Source organism: Grampus griseus (genome assembly GCF_964374135.1).
Source record: "Grampus griseus genome assembly, chromosome: 21".
In the NCBI taxonomy this organism is placed as follows: Eukaryota; Metazoa; Chordata; class Mammalia; order Artiodactyla; family Delphinidae; genus Grampus; species Grampus griseus.
Genome location: NC_139015.1, coordinates 20,758,631 through 20,785,637, shown reverse-complemented (window position 1 = coordinate 20,785,637; position 27,007 = coordinate 20,758,631). Strand labels below are relative to the sequence as shown.

General features: G+C 41.2%; 1 protein-coding gene across 4 annotated transcripts in view; it reads right to left on the bottom strand.

Moving 5' to 3' along the window:
* DLC1 (DLC1 Rho GTPase activating protein) overlaps positions 1-27,007 on the bottom strand; it is a 401,322-nt gene that overhangs the window by 38,546 nt on the left and 335,769 nt on the right. Inside the window, exon 1 of one of the 4 annotated variants that reach the window (XM_082680449.1) lies at positions 4,936-5,164. The exons of the other annotated variants lie outside the window; for them this stretch is intronic. Coding sequence (XP_082536575.1) covers positions 4,936-4,972 — 37 coding nt within the window. The 5' untranslated portion in view covers positions 4,973-5,164. Of the gene's footprint in view, positions 1-4,935; positions 5,165-27,007 lie in introns of those variants that run through there. 4 annotated transcript variants of the gene reach the window in all.

Genomic DNA, 27,007 nt, shown 5'->3' with positions numbered 1-27,007 from the left:
AAATATTAAAGACAGAGGCTCGAGTTCTCCATTCATGAGGCCCCTGAGACAGGACGCAGAAACCACTCATTTGTCAACCTGGGACCCTAACATTTCAGCTCTCTACCTACCAGCACAAGCCCCCTAGGAAACCGCAAAGTAATTGCAAGGTTCTATTTGGCCACCAAATATTGTTTCCTCAATTGAATCAACTCCTGCCAAATATATGTCCATAATTGGAATCTACGGCCACACACACCTGGATGAAATCCTAGCTATCATGTACAGCAGGTGATCTCAGGCAAGGTAGTGAACTCCCCCGAGCCTCAGGTTCCTCATCTGTAAAATGGGAATAATTATATCTACTTTGTGAGGTTGCCGTGAAGATTACATGTGACAATGAAAGCAAACTTCACAATAAATTTTAGCTTCTATAATGTTATTACTATTCTGTCAAAAGTCTGTGGATTTTTAATAAAAATTAAAAAGGAGTATCCACACTAGAGAAGGATGACTATTGTTTATGTGTGTATCTATCTATCTATCTATCTATATACATATGGGCTAAAAACTCAAGACTTTCTTCCTACCCATTGTTAATTATGATGGCAAGAAGGGAATAGCTAGTGAAAAAAATGTTAAGACACAGTAGACCTAATTAAAGAAGCTCCAGCAGGACTACACCCTACTTATCATTGATCATGATAATCCTTAACAACAACACAGGCTCCCACAAGGAAAAGTACAAACAGACAGGAAGAGCCTTTCTCATCTGGGAATCTTACCCCTTTTACATTAATGAGATTTCTGACTAATTTGAGGCGACAAGAAAACACCACTGATTGTACTCACTCCAGCCATCCATTCTTATAAAACATATTTTAACCCTATAGCACTGTCCTTCTTAAAAGAGTAAGAATTACCATCAAGTCCCGGAACTCCTCCCTACACAATGGCCACACAATCAGATACACAGACAATTGTGAAAATCCACTGCAGAAGAGCATTTTCCTCCTAATTTCACAGCCATGGAAAAGAGGCACTTGGGACTGTGCTTTTTAGGACACAGTGCTGGATATTTATACTTTATGGTTGAGTATAAGTTCCCCCTGACCACCAGCAAAGAGGACAATTTTTGATGTCTTGAACGCTGTATAGATTACTCCTTTGTGTTGTAGCCCCCAAAGCCAAAGTAAGTGTCTTAGAGGTAAACCCAGCTAAAATGAACACTCAGAGAAACTCAAGAGAAATGACTAAGTTTAGAAATTAAATTCTCTCTCCTCCACTGGATTCTAACTCATATAATTCTAAGCATTAGACTAACCCAACTTTAAAAATGAAAATCACCCTTCTCCCCGGGTCTGCTTTATAATTTCAACAGGCTTGGCATGACGTGAGCCTCCCTGACAGTTGTACCACGGGCCAGCTTGTGCTATAATGTTCTAAAGCACTGAGAATTCGGTCTTTAGCGATTTGGCAATGTCCAGGGAGGAAGGGGAAACATCTGAAGTTATTTTTATTTTTGCAAGTCCTCTGGTTGTACAGGGTGAATGCTAGGGTGGGTCAAGTATTGTCTGGAACCTTCAGGGTCTTTTTTTTTTTTTTTTGCATGGCCTCATTTCCGTCTTCCTGTTGCTAGGAAGGAGAGCTAAGCATGAGAAACGCGTGTTTACAATACTGGACCATCCTGTCCAGCACAAGGCTCTCTTCAGAAAAGTACGATTCACTTCACCCACTGTACTTTGGATGCCCCCATTCTTCTGAACCAAATCACCCTCCCCTGAATATTTTCAAATTGCATATTTACCCACCTAAGTCATAAAAATACCACTCTCATTTGAACGTTGCATCATGGCTTAAAATCTCCATGGGGACACCAAGGGAAACCCAAGTACTTATTTTTGTATTTAAAACCACCTCTTGGAATCCCACCAAGCTTCTGATTGCAAGGCATCTCACTGGGGCCTCCCATACCCTCTTTAAAGCCCCACACCAGTTTTACAAGGAAGAGTTTAAGTACTACCTACATTTTTCACCCACTTCACAGGGATAAATTGTTTAATCATAACAAGCTTTTCTATTAATCTGGTATATTTTCCAGAAGCAACCAAACACCCCCCTTTAATGTAAAAACACCCTTAAACTTTGCTTGGTCTTTGGTTTTTGAACTACAATATAGAACAATAACAAAATAAAGAAAAAAAGGCTTTAGTTTTAAAGGGGCATCCGGTCTCTCAGAACCTTTGCTCCAAAACTATAGGAAAATCCTTTGATTAGTCCAGTGTATTAAAACTTGGAACACCGCCTTCACTTAGCCATAGTTAATTGCTTAACAGTGTAACATTTTCATTCTTTAAGGAGGTAAATGGTGTTTCTCATAAGATCCACAATTAGGAAGTTAATACATAAGTAAGTCACTGAAATGACGTTTCTCATCCACTCTTGGGAAAGATCAAGTTGGAAGCTACTTAATCTCATTCTGTGGAGTAGGGAAACCATGTCAGCCCCCTTTCTTGAGCTTCCAGTAAGTTTGGTAAGGCGGCGGTCCCCAACCTTTTTGGCACCACGACCGGTTTCGCGGAAGGCAATTTTTCCACAGACCGGGGTGGGGGGATGGTTCCGGCAGTAACGCGAGTGATGAAGAGCGATGGGCGGCAGCAGACGCAGCTTCGCTCGCTCCCCAACCACTCACCTCCTGCTGTGCGGCCAGGTTCCTAACAGGCCACGGACCGGTATGGGTCCGCGGGCCCGGGGTTGCGGCCCCCTGGTGTAAGGTGGCTTGAAATAAAATAAAATCTGGTTTTGTCAAAAGCAAACTTTTAAAAACAGCTGGGAGAGAAAGTCTGCTGTGCTTCATTTTAAACTCTGAACAGTAGTGCTAATGAAAAAAATATGCACCTAGGATTGGACCACGCTGTAAATCTGGCAGGCCACAATAAAAATTAATACACACAATCGCCAACATTTTCTCAGAAAACGTCTCGAAATAACGTCTGAATGCACATCTGCTAACTATTTGACACTCATTTCCCAGGACTTTAGTTCTATTAGGGGGGCTGTTGACTTACGGGGCACCCCTCGGACCATCTGCTGCAGGCTGCAAGCCAAGATGGCACTGGGTGCCTGCATTAATTCCACACTTATGCTCGGCAAATTATCTCTGCGGAGGACCAGCCTGCAGTCCAGATGGATGCTGAATTAGTCAACCTCTTGGAGCTGCTGATAGATTTACATCCAGAGTTCTGCTGGGCTATTATTTTCCCTCATCCCTTCAGCAAACAGAGTTTTGCAAAAAAAAAAAAATGTAATTTGAGACTCAGTATTCTGCCTTCTCCATAGCTGTGATTTTTTTCCATCCAAATGCGTCATATATTCCGCCCTCACGCATCTTTGCATAACGGATGGCTCTGCCTGGACTGCATTCCTCCATCTCACCGGCAATCACTGAGGCAGCTTCTGAATCCTAAGAATGTACCCATTTGCTAACCAAGTTGAGTGTAAAATGACTCAGTCAACGCAAGCATGAGGAAAGGTTTTCTTCTCCACAGTACAGATTAATGACTATATGCAGGGGCTTACTTCTACACTAATTAGCATAAATTGGGTACTGAACATCAGTCCCAGACACTGGGCTAAGCCCTTGTATTAGCTCGTTTGATCCTCAACACCTCCCCACGCAGTAAACACAGTTATTACCCCCATGTTGCAGATGAAGGAGGTACAGAGAGGTCCTGTCAATTCCCAGATTCGCCCAGCAAGCAGGCTGCAGACCCAGGATTCCCACCCCGCCGGCCTCACTCCGGGCTCGCTCTGACTCCCCTCGAGACAGGGGCTGTGCGCTGGGGAAGTAGCGCGGAGACAGTAAGTTACACGTGGCGGCGTCGGTTTGCCGTGGCCAGAGGTGTAACTCCTCTCGAAGGATCAAAGGCTCGGCCCGCGACGCTGGAGGTGGGGACAGGGACACAGAGGGGGGTAGGGGTCCAAAAGGCCGTCGCCTCGCTACGGAAAAAGCCGGATCGCGCGGTGCGCTTCCTTCCTTTCGCCGGCCCCGGGACTCTCGGCGCGCGGGCGCCTCCTCCGGAGCCAAGGGCGTGGGCGTCTCCATGGGGCATTTTAGGAAACCCAATCCAACGCCCCAGCACGTGAAGGCATAGCCTTCCAGCAGGCGCCCCACATGTTGGACTGGCTAAACACCTCCAACATTCTCCAGAGGCCGGCAGCCACCAAAGCGAGACTTTCCTGGCTAAGCCTGAGTTATTTTCCAGCGTCTAAAATACTTGAACAAAGACGGCTGGAAATTAAAACAATTTTTTGGTGAATTTACTTTAAAGTAGTTAAAAAAAAAACTTTCCAAGGGTCACTACGGTCTAAACATCCCTAAATAAGATTCTCAAGAGAGTCAACGTTGATTTTGGACTTGTATGGTGAAGGACAGCAAGTACGGAGCCCGGAACGGTCCTCGAAGGGAAGAGAGTAGAAAGAAGATCGCGCCGCGACCCTCAGAGCCAGAGGCCACCGCCTGGGATTTAGAAAAGAATAGAAGGGCCGCCAGCGCAGCTGGGCAGGAAGCCAACGGGTCCTGCGATACCGGACCGGCCCTGCGCCCCCAGGCCGGGCGGGAAGTTATTGTGGGTTTCACTTCATCAGTCACGGTCGCCTTCCAGCCCGCAGCCCTTCCCGGAGCCCACCGGGCGTGCCGGCCCGCGGCCCCCAGGGGTCATTACCCGAGATTAAGACCTCCCTCCCCGAACTACGACCCTTGTTTTCCCCACACTCCACCTCCTCCACTCCAAGAAACTCGGGCGACTCGGTTCCGAGCCTCCTCGGAAAGCGCTGCAAAAGCACAGAACGTCAGGCACCGACTTGACAAGGCAGGGTGACATTTCCTCCGCGGCGGGTCCCCTCCGCAGCTGGCTCTTGCGGCCGGCCTGACGGCAAGGCACAAGTCTAGCTTACGTGTTAGGATCATGGTGTCCGGCTTCTCTCTGCACATCAAGTGCGGCGGGGGACGGCGGGCGCGCAGTGGGGAAATCGAGGCAGCCCCACGCAGCTCGGCTCCGGCGCCCGGACCCACGGCGGCACCCGAGACGCGCGACCCAGCGGTCCTCAGCGCATCCTTACTCGCCACTCCGGAAAGAACTTGGTGTCTGCCCGAGATCGAAAAGGGAGAGCGCTCAGGGAGCTGGGCGAGAAGCCCGGGAGCGCTGGCTTCCTGGGAGTACGGCCATGGCCAGGACCAGAGCGAAGCGCCCTCGCACTAGCCGCTGGAGCGCTCTGCCTCCCGTGTAGCCAGCCGGCCGCGCCCTCCCGCACCGCCCACCCCTGAGTGGAGGGACCAGGCCCTGCGCGTCGCCTCCCCGCTGCCAGGGTAGCCAGCAGCAGCCTCTCGCAGGCCTCAGGCCCCACCCCGCTCTCCTGGCCCCGCCCCACCTCGAGCTCAGACACCTCCCCTCCCCTCCTCCCTGCGGCCCGACTTGCCCACCGCCGCCTCAGGCAGTTCCCTGGCCCCGCCCCTCCTAGCTCCGCTCCGCCCGGCTCCTCCTCCGCCAGGATCTGGAATGCTTTCCTCCGGCCCGCGAGCCTGCAGGGGGAAGCCCCTAAAATTCTCCCAACTATTGGCAAGACAAAGGCTGGACCCAGGAGGCATTTACTTGCTGGGGAGGTCTGGGCTCCACGCTGGGACACCACGCACTTTCCCCCTCATCTTTTTCTTGGTAGCTTTGCACACTTTTTTTTTTTTTTTAACCTCTGTTATTCTGCCTCTCTTCCTGATGGGAACCGCATAAATTCCTGGGAACGGAGGCGAAGTGGGGAGGTAGGGGTGAGTCAGTGTTTCGCCATGTGTAAAATCGGGAGAAGAGGACCTGTCCCTGGGACATTCATCATTCATTGCTAAGGTGCACAGGGGTACAGAGCAAAAGTAAATAACTGACACTGTGGTAGAGAGGGACAACTTATACTCAGCACGTGCTGACTCTGCAGTGTGCAGTCAGAACCAGTGTTTTCCAAACCAAGGCCCTTGGGCCACAACCCAGTGCAGCTCCTGGAACTGGTAGAGTGGACTCTAGGCTGCAGAATTAGAATCTCTGATGTTGAGAACCTGCATTTTTTTACAAGCCCTCAGGTGATTCTGGTGCACTTTAATTTGAGGACCCCTGATATAAAAGGAAGCCTCATTTTAAAAGATCACAATTGACTATAATCTTTGTAAGATTTTTAAAAACTCAGACCTGGATTGCATGAAAATTTCCTTTGGGGCTAATTGATGCTTTCTGCCTATTACCGCTGCGCAAAGAAAACTACTAACCTAAACTCATTCATTCAACAAATATATCCAGAGCATTTATTTACCGTGTGCCAAACACTGTTCTAGGCTCTGGAGATATAGCAGGGAACAAAAAATATAAACATCCCTTCCCTTCTGGAGTTTCCTTCCTAGTGGGGAAGATGCACAATAAACAAAATAAATAAGTGAAATATATATAGTGTCTTAGATGGAGATATATAAAGGGTAGGGGATACGGAAGCTTGGAGCAGAGTCTTTTTAAGTGGGGTTAAATGCAAATGGGAGAATTTAGTCTCTTGATTATAGTTTAAAATGTATTGATTTCATAGCTGTGTCTTAGTTGACATACGCAAGACTCTTTTTCACCCCATTTTTTCAAAAACAAAATAAAAACACTCATTTCACCACCGACTTCCTTATTTACCCAAACCAGAATTGGGCTCTGAAGAGTGGCATCTCTGGAGGGCGAGGGGTTCCTTTACCTCACAGGTATTTCCAGGGCTTTTACCTACTTAGAACTGCTGGGGACACCAAAATAAGCAAGGGCAGGCCCACTTCTGCCTGCTCAGAGTTTAATCTGCTGAGGAAGCAACAGGGGCTTATGAAAAAGAGGTGCTGTGAGGGCCCCAGGAAGTGGGGACCTGACCTGGCCCAGAAAGACAAGAAGAGGGAGCTTCCCTCTGAAATTCGTAAGCTGCAGGAACTGTCAAAACACCCACAGTGGGCTTCCCTGGTGGCGCAGTGGTTGAGAGTCCGCCTGCCGATGCAGGGGACATGGGTTCGTGCCCTGGTCTGGGAGGATCCCACATGCCGCGGAGCGGCTGGGCCCGTGAGCCATGGCCGCTGAGCCTGCGCGTCCGGAGCCTGTGATCTGCAACCGGAGAGGCCACAACAGTGAGAGGCCCGCGTACCGCAAAAACAAAACAAACAAACAAAAAAAAAACCACCCACAGTTGCCAGCAAGGGGGAATGTGATTCAGGGGATACTGGAAAAGTAAAGGCAAGAACTTTCAATTCCCTGCATGACTGTGTTGAGGAGTTTTAAAAATCCTTAACAGCAATAAACAGTGAGAAGCCACTGTAAAGGAAGAAGGCATCCCAGGATCAGATTTGCATTTTGAAATCTTCGTTCAGGCTGCAGTGCGTACTTCGAACTTAGGAAATAGGAGTATACCACCTAAACTTCTCTTATACACTAACTTCCCTTATTTATTAACAATCCAAACCTCAAAGTTACAGATATTCTAAGCATCTCCTCCAAAGCATATCAATTCTCAGAATAAATTCTTAATATGTATTATTAGCTGGGTGAAGTTGTGGTTTTTTTTTTTGCGGTACGCGGGCCTCTCACTGTTGTGGCCTCTCCCGTTGTGGAGCACAGGCTCCGGACGCGCAGGCTCAGCGGCCATGGCTCACAGGCCCAGCCGCTCCGCGGCATGTGGGATCTTCCCGGACCAGGGCACGAACCCGTGTTCCCTGCATCGGCAGGCGGACTCTCAACCACTGCGCCACCAGGGAAGCCCTGAAGTTGTGTTTTAAGTGAATTGGGTTTCTAGGGTCTGTGCAATCTTGATGTACCACCTGCCACTAAGTATTCATCTTCCCAGAATAGAACCTGCTAATCTTTTTGTCTCTTCTTGTTCAAACCTCATTCCTTTTTCCTTGATCACTGATGTTGTCTCCTCTGGATCTTCTCTCATTTCATTCCCTCTCTCTGGAGGTTTGTGAGATATGGATTGCTCATCACCTAGTAGTATTAATAATTCCCGACACATTTTCCTTGGTGATGCATTGGTCTGCATTTGACCTTCCCTGAATCTCATCATTTTCTTCCATTCTTTGGTTTATTGACACAGCCTGTGACCTGGGCCAAATCCCAAATTTTATTTTTTAAATTCTTACTCCTGTTAGAAATGGACATGCTACATTTTGAAAACTGCTACACTTGTAGAATATGGTTGAAAGAAGGACTCTTGGAAAAGGCCACTTATCAGCTGTGTGATGAGTATATTATTTAGCCTCCCAAACTTCGGTTTCTTCATCTTTGAAAAAAGAGGTTTAAACAATGCATATCTCATGAGGTTTTTAATGAGGATTGAAAAAGCTCAGGAACATTAGTGCTTGGCACATAATAAGCACTCGACAAGGGTAGACATTATTATTATATATTACTAAGTGTTCACATCAAACTAAGCCATGCAATTAGTATTTAAATAATCATCTAGGAGAAGATGAAAACAAAACAAGACCTTGACTTCAACCTTTGGGAATCTGAGGAGCCTTTACAAACTGGGGGAAGGAAGAAGTGAAAAGTCATTAAGAGTTAAACAAACAGTGGTCCTTTCCAGATGAAAGAGGGTCCCCAGGACAGAGCAGAGTCCTTCCTCTCCATGTAACCTTCAACTCATCACCCATGGTGTCATTTGTCTGTCATTGGAAGATGCCATTAGACTGGGTTTGTTAGCTGATGCATGACATGAGATTTGGGTATTGAAACACTGGACTGTAAGAGGCAGAGATTAATGTAGCACATTCCCCAGCCCGCAGTATATATGGTCTTCTGGTACCCCTTCAATACATGAGAATAAAAAGCCGTCACAAATTACACCAAGTTTTTTTGCTACCGTTGTTGCTGCTGTTAAGTATTTGCTCTCAATGGAGGTTAAAACAAACAACAGCAAAAGCTTTGACATGAGGACCTGCGCTGCTTTTGTTCACTTCCTGCCACGCTGTTCTCAGTTGGAGCATCAGTTTCAGGAAGCTATTCACAGGGATAGCTGTGCCCTGTCATCTACATGGATGTTTCCACATTCAAGTGTTGTATTACCAAGGCCACAAAAATCACAGAGCGAACTCCTAAGCTGCATGACAGAAGGCTGAGTGGCTAAGTGGGCTACTCTCTGGTTCCTACTCTATTTTAATGATTACTATTAGATATCATTGATATTGTCCAAGGGCATTTGTCCTCTTGCATTTTTTCCCACATTTTTTCCATTAAAGAAAAAAGAATAAAACTTAGGTGTCTACAGGCACTCAGGCAGGTAATGCTGGTGAGGGAAGCAAGTCACAGTGGGATGGTGAAAAGTGAGGAACCCAGAAGCCCTCCAAGAAGCACTGCCACTCAGGCTCACTTGGTTGTTGGCTGTGTTAACACAGCAACCCATTGTTCTGGGTTTAGAGATTGTTTTTCAAGAGCCCATAGATTTCTAAATTTTTATACCACACGTCCCAGTTTTTAGATGCTGGCACTAATTAAAAAAAATTGAAACACATGCCAAGTAATTTCAACTTTGGGCTTCATTTAGCCCTGGGGCAACTAGTTTAAACCTCTGCTCTAGTGATAGGAGCCAAGCAATCTCTTTGGAAATTTATTTCTCTCCCACAGGAACTAAAAGACTGATGCTTGGAAAATGTAATATAATTTGTGTTCAATGGAGCATTGTGAAATGAGTGCGGAAAATAGTTTTTTATTTGTAATGTTCGAAGGAAATATGACAAATAGTAGAAAGTTGTTAAAATAATTTGTAAACAGTATCCAATTCAGAGAAATAATTAAATTTGAAATTTAATGGTTGTCCTTAAAACATTCATTTATGGTTAAGCTTCCATGAACCAAGTGTGGGTTCTTTCCCCACCATCTACCCTGGTATTTAGCCTTTTCAAAAATATCTGAAACCCAGATGCCAGGGGTGTAGGATGGTGAAAGAGGAGAAAAAGCAAGCGTTTAGGAGGTGAGATAAATTAGCCTTCTTTTAATTCTACCTAGAATAGCTCTCTTATTCAGTCAGACCTTTTTTTGACTACATCTTTTGAACAAGTGAAGTTAAAAATATGGGGAAGGTTAACTTAATCTGTCAGTGATAGTTTTAGTTCAGAGTGGGGAGTCCCTTGTTCCTGCATAAGTGTGATATAAATCTACTTTCTGAGTAATCACTTAAGCCCCAAATATGATCTAGCCTGGCACAGAACTTTTATCATTCAACAATTTATTAAATCCTAGAAAGGCAGTGTGCTGATGAAACAAAATTGAACAGGAATAAATAAATCCTGGGATGTCATGTAGAGCATAGTAACTATAGTTAATAACACCGTATTGCATATTTGAAAGTTACTAAGAGGGTAGATATTAAAAGCTCTAACCATAAGAAAGAAAATTTTTTGCAATGATGTGTGGTGATGGATGTTAATTAGACTTATTCTAGACTTACTGTGGTGATCATTTTGCAATATATACATATATTGAATCGTTACGTTTTACACCTGAAACGGATGTAATGTTATATGTCAATTATATCTCAGTTAAAAAAAAAACTTCGGCAAATGACCAAAAAAAGAATATAAAAAGAGGGCTTGGAGAAGAAAGCTCTTAGGTAGAAAGTAGAAATAGATACAGTTCTGTCATAGTTCACTGGTGGGTTGGACATAATCCTGATTTGGTAAATCAGTGGGCATGCTTTCCTGAGATAATTACAATATTTACAGTAGAATCTCCTTTGAAAGGCTATTTCATTTAATAGCTTAGATAGCTGATCAGCCCAAGGCTTCACAGCTCAAAATGAAAGAGAAGGGACCCCGGGACACCTAGTCAGTGCCTCTGCCACCTCCAACTGCCATCTGAGCTTCACCAAGGACTGCTCTGAGTCTTTCAAGTGGCTTCTGACAACACAAATGTCAGGCCAGAGAAAAGTAAAAATCGCGATCCTTTTTGAATCCACAAAAGAAACTGGGCTACTTTCCCACTGAATTAGTCGATTTTAATGGCATGCTTTTGATTCTTTGTTTATTCTGACATTATCCTCAATAGTACAGGTTTTTTTTTTTTTTAGTCTGTAGCACATTATTGAAAGCTGAGGATGGACAACATTATTTTATAAGAACTAATAATATTTAATATTTTGCTTTCTTATTATTTAACTTTTATGATTATAAAGTATTTATTGTTAAAAAGTTTAGGAAATAGGGAAAGTATAAAGAAAGAAACAAAACTCATAATCACACTACCAGAGACACTGCAGATGATTTACATTTTTATGTCTCTCTTCTCAGTCATTTTTTAAAAAATAAATAAGTAAATAAATTTATTTATTTATTTTTGGCTGCGTTGGGTCTTCGTTGCTGCACACGGGCTTTCTCTAGTTGTGGCGAGCGGGAGCTACTCTTTGTTGCGGTGCGCGGGCTTCTCATTGCAGTGGCTTTTTTCTCGTTGTGGAGCACGGTCTCTAGGCACGCGGGCTTTAGTAGTTGCGGCACGCAGGCTCAGTAGTTGTGGCTCGCCGGCTCTAGAACGCAGGCTCAGTAGCTGTGGCGCATGGGCTTAGTTGCTCCAGCAGCATGTGGGATCTTACCATACCAGGGCTCGAACCCGTGTCCCCTGCATTGGTAGGAGGATTCTTAACCACTGCGTCACCAGGGAAGCCCTCAGTCCGTTTTTTAGGACAGATACTTTTATTGTACAGCATTGAGATCATAGAATATATTGTTTGTAATATTTTATTGCACTTAAAATATTGCTGTATTGAAGAATAGAGGTTTTTATAGTTGCTTCATATACCTTCTTATGGATACGCAACAAATAAGTTAAATGTTGAACTTTAAATTTTTCACCATTTTTCCTTTAGTGAACATCCTTGTATAATAAATTTTAAAGAGCAAGAATGGTAATTTCCGGGACTTCCCAGGTGGCGCAGTGGTTAAGAATCCGCCTGCCAATGCAGGGAACACGGGTTCAAGCCCTGTTCCAGGAAGATCCCACATGCCACAGAGCAACTAAGCATGTGCGCCACAACTACTGAGCCTGCACGCCACAACTACTGAAGCCCATGTGCCACAACTACTGAAGCCTGCGTGCCTAGAGCCCGTGCTCTGCAGCAAGAGAAGCCACCACAATGAGAAGCCTGTGCAACGCAACAAAGAGTAGCCCCCACTCACTGCAACTAGAGAAAGCCCGCGCGCAGCAGCGAAGACCCAACACAGCCAAAAATAAATACATTTTAAAAAGAAATTTTTAAAAAAAGAATGATAATTTCTTTAGGCAAATTCACTTACTTTGACTTAAGAGGTCAAAGGGTATTAGGACATTTGATATATATTTCTGAACTAGAAAGTAATTACCTATTTTACATTTTTACCAGTGTTTGAATGTACCTATTTCTCTTCATGTTAAGTATTGCCAGCATTATAATTTCCATTTCTTTTGCTAATTTAATAAGCAAAAATATATTATCTCATTATTGTTTAAGTCTATGTTTGAATACTAAATGGGATAAATTTTTTATTGTAGTAAAACATACATAACAAAATTAATTTTAACTATTTTTATGTGTACATTTCAATGGCATTAAGTACATTTATATCATCGTGTAGCTATCACCACTATCCATCTCCAAAACTTTTTCATCTTCCCCAGCTGAAGCTCTGTTTCTATTCAATAATAATTCCCCATTCTTCTCTTCCCCAGTCCCTGGTAACCACTGTTCTTCTTGCTGTCTCTAGGAATTTAACTATTCTATGTACCTCATATAACTGGAATCATACAGTATTTGTCCTTTTGTGTCCATTCCTTTTGTTATACTGGTTGAGTATTTTCATATTTATTAACCAGTGGTAATTTTAGGATTTGCCTATTTAATCTCATAGCATTTTTTTGATGAAGCATTTTGTCTTTTCTTAGCAATATTAACCATTTGTCATTTATTATAAAAATATTTTTTACTAGTTTGTTATCTGCCTTTTAAGCTTGTTTATTTATGATATTAAAAAATTAACAAGATTCAAACAAAATTCAAAGATCTTATTTGTTTTTTTAAATGATTAACTCGGTAGTTTTCTCTATGTGGTTTGAAGCCAAAAATGCTAAGACACAAAATCAATTTGCAAAACAAGGTCACTTAACAGGTAGGATTTTTTGCTTTAGTTATAGGTTTCATTATTTACTCAAAGAAATATTCTAGGTGTCTCATTTGATTTTTCTCTCTACTCTAGCATCACATACAGGTGCCGTATATAGAGTAAGCCCTCCGTAAAGATTGCAAAAGGCTGGCAGGGTCAGTGTAAAAGTTGGAGACCTAGGGGCATTGAGTTTCCATAGTTTTGAAAATCTGTGTGAAATCACTCATGAGTTTGTTTTTACTAAGGAGATGTTTTGTGTTCACTTGAGTTGTAATGTGTTGCTTTTCTTCATAGCAGATTGGGTCCTAAAATAAAAATACTATGGCATGGGTTTGGGCAACTGCCTGAAAAATAATAAACAATTCTCTTTCTCAGCTGCTAATACAGCATGTTGGCCATTATAGTGTTATTTCTGGAAACCCCTACACAGCTCCAGATCATCAACTTACTTTAATGGCCAACAGGAGAATGAAGCCGCAGTAAGTTGTCAAGCTTGGCTTTTCATGAATAACTAATTCAGTCAATTATCTCTCATGGATTCAGCTGAATTAAGCTGTACAGGGGGGAACTGCAAGGCACCAACTTAGACATTTTAAAAATAGCCCCGGCAAGAAGAATCATGAATTGTGAAAGACTGGCGATTGAAGATTTATCAGAAGACAGAGTAGATTGGCTCTCTCCTATACAAATATTCTACTGTTGGACTCACAGCTACTTCTGTGCTGATTATTGTTATCTTTTTGATGGGTTGACAAAACAAACATATAATAAAGGTAAATTTCATAACTGAGTTTTCCGGGTCTGAGTTAGAAAAATGAATCTTTGAGGGTCTGTAAGTCCATGCATGTGTAGAAGAAAGAATGCTGATATAAATCATGTTCCTGACCTGGTCACACATATTATCAGTGACCTTGAGTTGCTCACATAATAATATCGCTTGTTCCTTGGTTTATTTTTAAAATTATATATATTAGATATATATGATATATCAGTATTATACTTTATTACATATAAATAAAAATAGATATAATTTATATGACAAAACAAGGATACTGGATCATTTAGCTAAGGATTTTAGGTTGAAGACATAATATAATTTGGAGGTAAACATTATCACAGGTAAGGTATTTAACTCAGAGAGGTTACTTAGTAGCTTGCTTGATTTCACACTGCTAATAACTGAGGAAGCAAGGACTTGAATCTGGGTCTCTCTGCAATGATAATCATGACCAGGGCTTTAAAGTCAAACTATGTGAGCTTGGAGCAGGATTTCAGGTCTCGCCTTTACTAGAATGTAAAATGAGGGGATTGGACCAGATGTTCTCTCCGGTCCCCTCAGCCATCTATAGGTTCTCGTTTGTCCTGATTTACAGTGTAAACCTGAACTTATATTCACATTCACTTCCTTGTATAGGGCTCTAACATATCCAACCTTCAAAAACTCTACTAATTAAAAAAAATGGTGGAAAGGAAGAAGCATCCACTCTGTCGGCCACCATGCCTCATACCAATTCAAAACAGAACATGGTAGGCTTCCCTGGTGGCGCAGTGGTCGGAGTCCGCCTGCTGATGCAGGGGACATGGGTTCGTGCCCCGGTCCGGGAGGATCCCACATGCCGCAGAGCGGCTGGCCCCGTGAGCCATGGCCGCTGAGCCTGCGCGTCCGGAGCCTGTGCTCTGCAACGGGAGAGGTCACGGCAGTGAGAGGCCCGCGTACCACAAAAATAAAATAAAATAATAATAATAACAAAACAGAACATGGTGCCCCACTGAGCATGCTGCTGCAAAACCCAGAATGATAATTAGAATGATAATTTCCGGGACTTCCCCGGTGGAGCAATGGTTAAGAATCCGCCTGCCTGTTCTCGGAAATCCAGAAGTAAAGCTTTTCTCCTTCTTGGACAACTCTCTTGACTATCACTGAGGCCTCACGAGGTATGTGGTGTGGTCCCTATACTTGCTCATGAAATTCAGGCCATGCAGTTTAGTTTGGTAGACTTTCAAGGCGCTGCACCCAAATGACCTTCTTAAAAACGACCTCTTCCTTTTCCGTTTCTCCTGTGTCATTGCTCTAATTTGCCAATCATATTTTGATTTTAATCTTCCCATCCAGATTTTTATTTTTTTTAAGATTTATTATTTATTTATTTTACTTTAGTTTTATTTTTGGCTGCGTCGGGTCTTAGTTGCAGCAATCAGGATCTTTGTTGAGGTATGTGGGATCTTATGTTGCGGCACACGGGCTCCAGGGTGCGTGGGCTCTGTAGTTTGTGGCACACACAGGCTCTCAGTTGAGGAACGCGAAATCAGTAGTTGTGATGCGTGGGCTTAATTGCCCCATGGTATGTGGGATCTTAGTTCCCTGACCAGGGATCAAACATGCGTCCCCTGCGTTGTAAGGCAGATTCTTTACCACTGGACCACCAGGGAAGTCCCCCACCCGGAGTTTTAAATGGAATGTTTCTATTTGTGTGATTTCTTTCACACTTTTCACTAAGAGTAATTTTCCACTTTTCATACACTTAGTCACTCTTCTAAAGTTATTCTCCCTTCCAAGAAACCTATTGTGATTATTATAAAAGAATACAAAACCACCATCCCAAACTATTACTGATAGAATATTTTGGACCCATGCCTTTCCTCACAGTGACACAAACAGTTTTAAAACAACTACCAAACAAATAAAAAGATGACAATGCGTGTGCTGGCTGTCTTGTTTTTATGCACTACAACCTGCTACATCTGAGCCGTTATCTAATCTGTTTGGTATGTAACAATACTCTTTATTTGCATAGTATTCTTAAATATAAATTTCATTTCCCATAACATTCAGTAACTGAGCAAGATATTTTGTTGTATTTTCTTCTTATCTTTTCCTTCTCTCACCTTCCTTCTCCCACCTCCCAAACATGTTTTTTCCCTTTTATAGCCCAACTATTTTACATTCTGGAAAAGGCAAAACTATGAAAACAGTAAAAAGATCAGTAGTTTCCAGGGGATAGAAGGGAGGGAAGAATGAACAGGTGAAGTATAGAAGACTTTTAGGGCAATAAAACTACTCTGTTTGATACTATAATGGTGGATACATATCATCAAACATTTGTCTAAACCCATGGTATGTACAACACCAAGAGTGAACCCCAATGTTAACTATGGACACTGGGTGATAATGATGTGTCAATGTAGGTTCATCAGTTGCTATAAATGTACCACTCTGGTGAGGGGTGTGGATAAAGGGCGAGGCTATACATGTGGGGAGGGGTTGGAGTTATATGAGAAATCTCTTCCCCTTCCTCTCAATTTTATTGTGACCCTACATCTGCTAGAAAATATGAAGCCTATTAAAAAATATAAAAGAGGCTTTAGGTGAACATGGAATATCAAATGATAAGGTCACACATAAGTGTTTTGGTGTCCCAGAAGAAGTGAATATAGAGAATGGAGCACAGAGGCAATGTCTGAGTTCATAGTGACTGAGGATTTTTCAGGACTGATGAAAGACATGAATTCATAAGCACAGGAGGCACACAGTATACCAAGCAGAATAAACAGAAAGAAATCCACACCCAGACACCATTTAGTGAACCTACAGAATAGTATAAGAAGAAGCAATCTTAAAAGCACTTGAGAGAAAAGAGAGGTCACCTACAGAAAATGGCAATTAGGTTGATGGCATACTTCGCGACAGCAAAAATGCAAGTCAGAGAACACTGGAATATGTTCAAGTTGAGAAACACATAGCGAGAAAGAGAGAGAGAGAGAAGTTAACTTTGAAGTATGTGCCCAGAAAAACAATCTTTTAAGAATGAAGATAAAAAACATTTTCAGATAAATAAGAATAGAGGCAGTTAACAATGAATACAACTTTACTAATGGAGATTTGGAAAGATATACATAAAGAAAAGGGGGGGCTTCCCTGGTGGCGCAGTGGTTGAGAGTCAGCCTGCCGATGCAGGGGACACGGGTTCGTGCCCTGGTCCAGGAAGATCCCATATGCTGTGGAGCGGCTGGGCCCGTGAGCCATGGCTGCTGAGCCTGCGCGTCCAGAGCCTGTTGTTCCGCAACGGGAGAGGCCACAACAGTGAGAGGCCCGCGTACCGCAAAAAAAAAAAAAAAAAAAAAGGGAAAATGACCTTAAAATCTGAGATTCAAGAAAGAATGGAGAGCAAAGAAAATGGTAAAATGCAGGTAAACTGGGAAAAAAACCCTTCTATGGAAAATAAAAATATTATTATTAATAATAAAAAGTTTAATTTGTGCATCTTAAAAAAAGACAATTCTAGAGACAACAATAAGTCAGGGAGGAATAACTGGAGTAGAGTATTCTTAGGTCCTTGTGTGTATTTACTGAGTATGCATAGCAAAATTTCAAGAACAATCTCTAGATTAGAAATGGTCCATTACTTCTAAATTAGTATAGGGAAAAACTAGAATATGAAAACAAAGATTTTTAAATGTTTTGAGGCAAAAAAGGCAGAGCATAAAGACATAGGAGAGAGCAGGTCAAATGAAAAACACAAAATAAGGGGGCATATGTGTTCAAATATGTCAGTATTTATCAGTAATAATAATAATAAATATAAACGGTCTCAAGTTGCCACTTAAAAGCTGAAACTTATAGATTACACTGGTCTCCTAAAAATAAAAATCCAGCTATATATTGTTTATTTGAGCTACATTAAAAATTTTGGGACATGGAAAGGCTTAAAGTAAAAGCATAGAAAAGAATATACCAACCAAATACTAAGCAAAAAAAAAATTAGGGTAGCTACGTAAATAGAAATAAAAGGCTTTAATCCAAAAAGGACTCTAAATGGTGAAGAGTTACTGCATAGCACTAAAAAGCTCATTTAATGAGGAAAATAAAGCGATTCTGAAGTTGTGTGCCTCTAATAAAATAACCTCAAAATTTACAAAGCAAATATTGGTAGAATTAGAGGGAGAAACTGACAAATAGCATATTGGTGAGAGATTTCAACAGACTTGAAACCTATTCCGGATAGGTTGAGCAGACAAAAAAAAAAAAAAAGTAAAATAAGGAAGTTTTAATGACCACATATAGATATATCTGTACCCATCAATAAGAACATATACATTCTCAACACTGCAATATTAAGACCAAACAAGCAAAACAAAACCACTGAGCATGTAAATACTAAGCCATAATGCAAATCTCACATTTTAAAGAAGTGGTATCATATCAACCCCTGTGGTGGTTTTAAAACATGCCACAAAACCTTTTGCAATCCTCTCATCAGATGATGGAATCAGTGTCTCCTCTCCTGGAACCCAGGCAGTCCTTGTGACCTTCAATGACTAGAATGTGGCACAAGGGCTTCTCCTTTACTTCCAAGGTGGGTTAGAGAAGGTCATATAGCTTCAGCAAGTTTTTCTTGGACAGTTGCTCCCTCTGGAGTCTTCCACATAAGAAGTTTGGCTACCCTGAGTCCCTAGAGCCTCCAAATGGAAAGGCCAGAGAGTGAGAGATGCCAGAGGAAATCCAGCTGTTTCAGCCCACAGCTGTTTTGAGTTTTCCCAGCCCAGGCACCAGTCATGTGAATGGAGATCCTAATTCCAGCTACCATCTGACTGCAACTGCCCGACAGACCCTGAGGAATGCCTAGGAATGCCTAGCTGAGTCCAGTCAACTCCCAGATCCATGAGGAAAATGCATAAGTGATTGCCATTATTCTATGCCCCTGTCTTGGGATAGTTTGTTATACAGAAATAGATAACCAGGACAGCCACATTCTCTGGCCAAAATGCAATTAAGTTAGAAATCAGTAATGTCAATACATATTTTAAATATTTTTACTTATAATTTAAAAAACTACTAAATATCTCATGATTCAAGAAGAAATTATACTAAAAAAATTTAATACTGAATGATAGTGAAAGTAATGCATATTTAAAAATGTGAAATATAATGGAAACCAGTATTTGATGAAATATATAGCTAAATTATTTATATTAGCAAAGAAGAAAGGCTAAATATTAATTAAGCACCCAGTTTATTTTTTTATTTAATAAATTTATTTATTTTATTTTATTTTTGGCTGCGTTGGGTGTTTGTTGTTGCGCACAGGCTTTCTCTAGTTGCAGCGAGCAGGGGGCTACTCTTTGTTGCGGTTCACAGGCTTCTCATTGTGGTGGCTTCTCTTGTTGCAGAGCACGGGCTCTAGGTGTGCGGGTTTCAGTAGTTGCGGCACGCAGGCTCAGTAGTTGTGGCTTGCGGGCTCAGTAGTTGCCATGCGAGGGCTCTAGAGAGCAGGCTCAGTAGTTGTGTTGCACAGGGCTTAGTTGCTCTGTGGCATGTGGGTTCTTCCCGGACCAGGGCTCGAACCCGTGTCCCCTTTATTGGCAGGCGGATTCTTAACCACTGCACCACCAGGGAAGTCCCAAGCACCCAGTTTATAAAAAGAACAAAAGAATGAACTCAAAGAAGGCAAAACAAAGGAATTAATAAAGAAAAGAGCACAAATTAATCAAATTAGAAGATATGAAAGGCACGGAAAACAAATAGTGAATAAACACATGACAAAATGCTTAAAGTAGTTAGCAATAAAAAAATGCAAGTCAAGACCATAATTAGCTACCACTTTACATGTACTAGATTTACAATGGAAAAGTCTGGCAATGCCAAGTGTTGGAAAGATGAGAACCCATATATATTGCTGGTTCAATCTCCTAGGAAAGCAATTTTACATTCATTTTAAAGCTGAATACTGACTATGCTATGATCCAGTAATTCTTCTGCTCTGAGATTTGTTCCCTAGAGAAACTCTTGCATCTGTGCATCTAGAAAACTCAAGAATGCTTACAGTAACATTGTATTAGGAAAAGCTGGGAATAACCTAAATGTCCATCAACTGGAGAAGAGATCTTTTAAAATGGCGTATTTATACAGTGGAATATTACACAGCAGTGAAAACGAGTGAGCCATAGCTACATGCAACAACACGGACAAATCTTTGAAACAATGTTGGGTAAAATATCAACATTAAAAATAAAGTGCTTACATGGTAAAAAAATTTCATAAAATATGAAGGGAATAATAAATTCAGCATTCGGGACTGTGATAGCCTCTGGGGTAAGGCAAGGAGATGAGCTAGGGAAGAGTGTATGGGTAGCTTTAACAGGAAAGGTAATTCTAGTTATTCAGTTGGGTTTTGGGTTAGTGGCTGCTATCTTATTATACTTTATAATTTATATTCACATATATTTTCTTGTTGGTATTAAATATTATGTAACTAAGATTTTAAAAGTGAAATAATCCTGGAGAAAGTTTGCTTATTATAACGATAAGAAAATCAACTTTAGAGTCAAGGTCCAGATTTGAATCCTGAAGGTGCCATTTATTTGCTGCTTTACCTTTTGGAAAAGTTACTTTATTTTCAAATCTTATTTTCCTTGTCCATGACATGGCAATAATAATACCTCCTTCGGTAGTTGCGAGGATTGAAATAGATTATGTTTATAAAGGGCTCAATATTTACTTATATATGAACTTATTAAGAAATAGGAACTGAAACCTTAACTCAAAATCTGTTTTGGGGGTATCTGTGTGTGTGTGTTTTATCTGTTCAAGCTTCTCAACCTACTATGATATTATTGTACTAGTTATCCTCTGTTGTAGTGTTATTATTGAAAAGTACCAGAACTAGTGAATTAGTGATACTGAAAATAAAAACCATTAACTTTATAATATCTGAATTTATGTCATTCAAAGCAATCCCCTACACCTATTTCCTCCTTTTACCTTCATTTGCATTATGAAAAGGTAAATAATATTAATAATAACGATAATGATAATAGTAGTAACAGTAATTTGACTCTGTAAAGGAACATCTACTTTCCAACGTTAAAATTTATTCCTATTACACAGCGTCTAAGACATGGGACTTGCATGCATGTTTATTTCAGTTCTATGTTTTTTTTAAAAAAATGTGTCATATTTCTATTGCTCATACTATTAGAATGTTTAAAGTTGGGAGGATAAAGTCCAAGATAGGGTTATGGAAAGGTTTCTAATACTCCTTAGCCCAGAGGTCCAGAGGGAAAAGCAAACCAGGAAATTGAATCCGGAAGTGACAGGACATTCCTGGTTAGTTTTGACTTAACCTGGTCCTAATCTAGCCCTGCTCCGAAATGACACTTTGAAATCTGAATTGAATTTAGAAAGAATGAAAGAACACGATCAATGTGGTATAAATTTTAAATCTCTCTGGGATGATCAGTCTCATGCTAGGCGAAATGAGGGCAAGAGCTTTTATTAGCATCCTCTAAACAGTGTTAAATATGAATCTACCAGCTCGCAATTTATATATTTTTTCTTCATTTGTCTCTTAGGGTGGGTTTGCGTGTCTGTGTCTAGGAGCTACACTTCAGTCAAAAAAATGTTTTTCCTCATGAGGTTATAATAGAAACTGAACACATCAGTCGAATCTCTGGGATTCTTGCTCAGAACTGAGCTTTTAAATAACAGTCTCAGTCTCCTGGGGGAGTGAGAGATCTAACCAAAAACCCTGACCTAAATAAATCTCCAGGGCAGAACTGAAGAATGGCAAACTTAGGGAAGCTAAATTAGTATGCATGGATTTTCTTTTCCCCTTTTCAAAATGAATGTAGTGCTTCTTGGTACTAACAGCTTTGTGACCCAAATTGTTCTATCCACACAGCTTTTATTCCATCACCAACCTCAAATCTTGGAATCAGAAACGGAAGTTCTTTCATGCTGATTTTCAGAGCTTGTGGCTCATGCTGACAATGTTTCATCTGGATATTCCACAACTAGAAAGAGGCAGGAGCCTTTACCTGAAAATTGCATGTGCGAAGGAGCAGATCTACTGCAACTGAGGCTAACGTTTAAATGGCGTTTGCTGGGATCCTCTGTGACTGAGAAAAGGAGGGTGTCAGGGATGCAGCACATCCACCTTAGGTTTCTAGGCCACTAACAGCCAAGCAGGGACTATAAGGAGAAACTTCAACTAAACCCTGAGTGTGTGTGTTTGTGTGCAGGTGACATGATACATAAATGGGGCACACACACGCTGGCATTTCTTCATAAAGGACTTAAGAGGGCTTTTCCTAAAGACTTAACCTTAAGCTTTTAGCCCTGATGCTCTCATTTCTCACTCTTCCAGGCATTTCCTGGAGAGCAAACACCCAGTTTGATCAGTAATAATGCGAATAATATTTTTTTATGATGCTGATTGGAAATCTCTCAGCAGAAACAAAGTACAGAAGGCACAGTCTTAATTCCTAGTCTCCTGACAAAGCTTAACTCAAACAAACTTTCAAAGCCCCTCCATTTGCACTTCCTCATTCATATCCCACCCAGGAATCAAGCTCTTTTTTCCCTAGCTTCTTGCTCATATATGAACCCTATTCTTTTCCTTTAATTGCCCTGAAATTCCAAAACAGTGCGACTAAGCTGACCCATTACAGTCTAAGCATTAATAATCGCCTCATTTCCTACTCCCAGAACTCGCTCTGAAACAACCTCTTTCTTTCCTAGGGACAAACTATCTGACTCAACTTCTTCTCTTGCCTCCTAGCCCTTTATTGAGGCAAAGACCAGATGACCGTTAGTTCGTAAAAATATTCATATTTGTCCTCTCTCCGTCTACTCCTCACCTCGTTCTACACAATCTGATCTGTGTCCTGCTTCCTGGCTCTATGCAGACCCAACTACAACTTCACTCTCCCCAGACAAACACAGACAACAGTAATGTTACTCTAGTGCTCTTTGATGGTGGATGACTTTTTCCTGCATCTTCAGAAAGGCAAAGAGATATGTAAACTCGGTCAGCCTTCCCACCAGCTGGAAGAACATCTGTAAGTAGGAAGGAATGAGATATAAACAAACTTACATTCCGACTGGCTGGGGCTGGAATAAAACAGGTGACTGTGAGGCCAAAGGCTCCATTAACAGTCACCAGGGTCATCGGGCCTCTTGTTTGCACTTGGTTTGGGAAGGCTTGCCTAAGTGAATTACTCGAAAAGTCTGAAATTGAGACTCCATGCTGGTGGTAACCACAACGCTTGTTTATAGAACTCTTCCAAAGGATGTAACAGGCATTTCCCAAGATCTGTCAGCACTGGGCCAGGATTAGATCAGCCATTTGTCTCTGAAGGGTGTAGTATTGGCCATGAGACCAACACCACCTAAATGTCTTTTGCAGTCTGGGGTGTATACATGTATGTACAGTAAGTCCCCTACATATGAACCTTCAAGTTGTGAACTTTCAAAGATGCGAGCGTGCGTTTGCATGTCCAATCACGTAAGTTAGTTCACGTGTCTGGCGTACACTGTCACGTGCGTGCATCCTCTACAAGTGGTTGTGCTTTTGTGTACTGTACTGTACAGTACTGTATAGAGTACAGTAGTACAGTATCCTTATAAACAGTACTGAATCCAGCAAGGAACCAGAACCTGTGCCATCCGCGTCAGGCGTGAGGGAAATGGCAGCTCGCCCTCCGTCTCCTATTGCTGATGATCCTTCAGCTCTACCATCCCCCACCTCCTCTCCCTCCTCCAGTCAGTAACTCTTCTTGCCTGTTCACTCGATGCCAGTCCCTGTATGCCAGCTGCTGTACTGTACTACTGTACTTTTTGAGGTACTGTACTGTAAGATTAAAAACGTTTTCTTTATTTTTTGTGTGTTTGTTTTTTATGTATTATTTGGGTGAATAGAATTATAAACCTATTACATTACAGTACTATATAGCCGAATGTGTTAGTTGGGTACTTAGGCTGACTTTGTTGGACTTACGAACAAACTGGACTTACAAATGTGCTCTTGGAACAGAGCTCGTTTGTATGTAGGGGACTTTGTGTGTGTGTGTGTGTGTGTGTGTGTATGTGTGTGAATATATATCCCCCCAACCCTCTTAGCAGCTTAAGAGAAACATATAGGAAAGACAGGACTATGGGTTGGGTCTGGGGAGGATCTTCTTTTATTACATACCATCTATTTTCAACAAACATTTTTTTTTAATTAGAAAAAGTTTAATTAATGAGTGTTTTCTTTTAAAATTCATCTCACCCTAAATGTAATCAAGGAGTCATAACCAAGGAGAACTGACAGAGAATAATAATTGTAATGGCTTGTCCAGCAGGCCCAATTATTCCTTTAAAGGTATGTTTCTTTCTTCTAATTACATTAGACAGTGATTGGAAGGATGGTAACTAATAATAAGGGTTTCATTGTCTCTCTTTTTTTCTTGGTCGCCCCTACTAATGACTTACTATATGGTCCTTTACAAGGAGCTCTGGAGGAACCCTGGTGTGGAACCGTGGTCATGTGGCTCACTGGGACAGACATGAGATTGTCAGACACAGGACTGGCTGTAAACGAAAGGAGCCTGGGATGGCTTTAATATCCTGTGAGACAGAAGCATGACAGATTAGTGGGGAGCTCCTTCCTTCTCAGGAAACCAGGCCTCTGGCTATAGCTTTGTCTTAGCTCAGTCTTAGATCTTTATAAACACTTTCCCCTGAACTTTAAAGGACCCATGCTTTTCAGTAACAGTTTAATGCCCATGAAACAAAAACTCAGATAAAGGGTTCAAGCATAAAATCATATTGAAAGGTCTGATTTCTCAAGATACTTTCTATAAACTCAGACTTCACATCCAGAAAAAGATTTCAATAGCGAACTTTTTCACTAGAGAAAACGCCAGTCTTAAAAATGCTTGAGCCTTGGTACATGATTTGGAATCTCAATCGTTTTAAAGAAATACAAAAACTTGCTCCACTAGGGACTGGTAGTCAAGGCCCTCTATTAAGAGTCCTGGATAAGGGATGTTTAAAGATGGAGCAAGGCGGTTGTGAGGTAATAACTAGAATTCCAGGGGTTGGAATCATATGATGACGAAATATCCAGGGAAGATGAATTGTAGAGAGGGGAATGTGAATCCTTATAAAACACGGATAAAGATCTGTGGGTATATGTCTGACACAAAAGAAGACTTGAATATATAAAAACAAGCACATGATATTTACTTGGGGAGACTCAATATTTACATGTCAGTTCTCCCTTAATTAATCCATCAATTTAATGAAGTACCAATAAAAACAACAACAGTATGTTTTAAGAGTAATGATCACTAATATGTATTACATGTTATGTCAAGTACTTTGTACTTTCTGAGTGTTACATTTCTTAAATAGTTCAATCCCTCAATAATCTTATGATTATTCGTTTCCTTATTTTATAAATGAAGAATTTAGGCAGAGTTTAAGCAACTTGCCTAAGGTCACACAGCCAGTAAGCAGTAGAACTGAGATTCTTAACCCAAGGGTTCAGGCTCTAGAACTTAACTGTCATCCATACTTTCAAGTCAATGGAACTGAATAGTGAGTCTACAAATTGACTCAAATACAGGAATTTAGATGGTATTAAATGTAGCACTTCATAACAGGGGAGGAAACGATGGATGATCATTCAATACCTAAAGTTGAGGTAAGTAGTCATCTGGAAACAAATAAAGTTGAACCCTAGCCCACTCTTTACTCCAAAGTATTTTTCAAATGTATCGAAGATTTTAAAATGTAAAATGAAAAGAAAACCATCTGAAGAAAATCCGGGTGACTGAATGACAGGAGTCGGGGGAAGACGCTTAAATTTTATACTATTGGCATTTATTGTCCGTTAAAATTAATTACTTTAAAAGAGAAAGAAAAGAAAGTGGTAGGGCTGCCTAACTGTGTGTGTTTGTGTGTGTGTTTGTGTGTGTGTGTGTGTGTGTGTGTGTGTGTGTGTGTGTGTGTGGTGTATTAATGCTAGTGCTATTCAGACCTGCTCCTGAAGGAATAGATCTCTGGAGGTTTACCCAGAAAAAGCTGACTGTGTAATAATAAGTAATATTACTTAGTGTAATAATAAGTAATAGTCTTGTGTCTATTCCTATGGGATGTTATAGATGGCTCACTTTTTATACTTTCTTATTAATTGAACAGGATGAACTTTTCCTCCAGGTTACTGAATACAGTGTGTGAGTTGCTTTGACTGAGAGACAGTGCTAGAATTTGAGGCATGCTTTGGAGAAGTGCGGTGCCTATAAAAAGTGGCAATTATGCCAGATTTTCTGCAGTATACATCCTGGTCCCCAAGACGTACTCTCAAAAGGCAGATAGTAGTCAGTCATTGCTAACCATAGTTGACAAGTTTGTGTGCTTTTCCTGACAGGCACTAATCATTCTTTTGGGTTCATTTGCAAGTTTTTCGGATAGAACACAACAATTCTGAGCTTATAAATATATATCCAAAAGAAATGACTCAGTAAATTCGATGGGTTTTAATGATGTCTCAAATAAACCTTAATTAAAGAATCTTCATTTAATGAAGTTACAGGTTGTTCTCGGTAAAGGAAGCAACGGTTTTAATTTGCATGGGATACGGAGGCAGCAGTGGGAAACAAGCTGAACTGTTCCCAGTCAAATATCAGTTTTTTAAAAATCGGATTGATTGTAAGCTCTGATATGAAATGAAATGAATGTTGTATCTTTATTATGCATAAGAAATGGCTGTATGCAACCACTTGGGGCCTCTTCATCAATTATCTGAAAAGCTTCTGCCATTTTTGCTGTGGGGAATTAGCTGGTAAGAGGAATTTGCTTTAAGCTTATGACCTAATCATAAGGCTTGGAACTATGGGGCACTACACACTCAGGAATTTTCCTTCCCACTCTGTTGCCTTTGTACATTTTCCCTCTGCTGGGAATGTTCTGTTCTCTGCTTTAGCATTTTTAAAATTAATTCTTTATTACACAGTTACACGTACAGAGTGTGGAAAAAATAAACAATACAAATGATCAACAAAGAAAAATATAGAGAAGTAAGCACTATT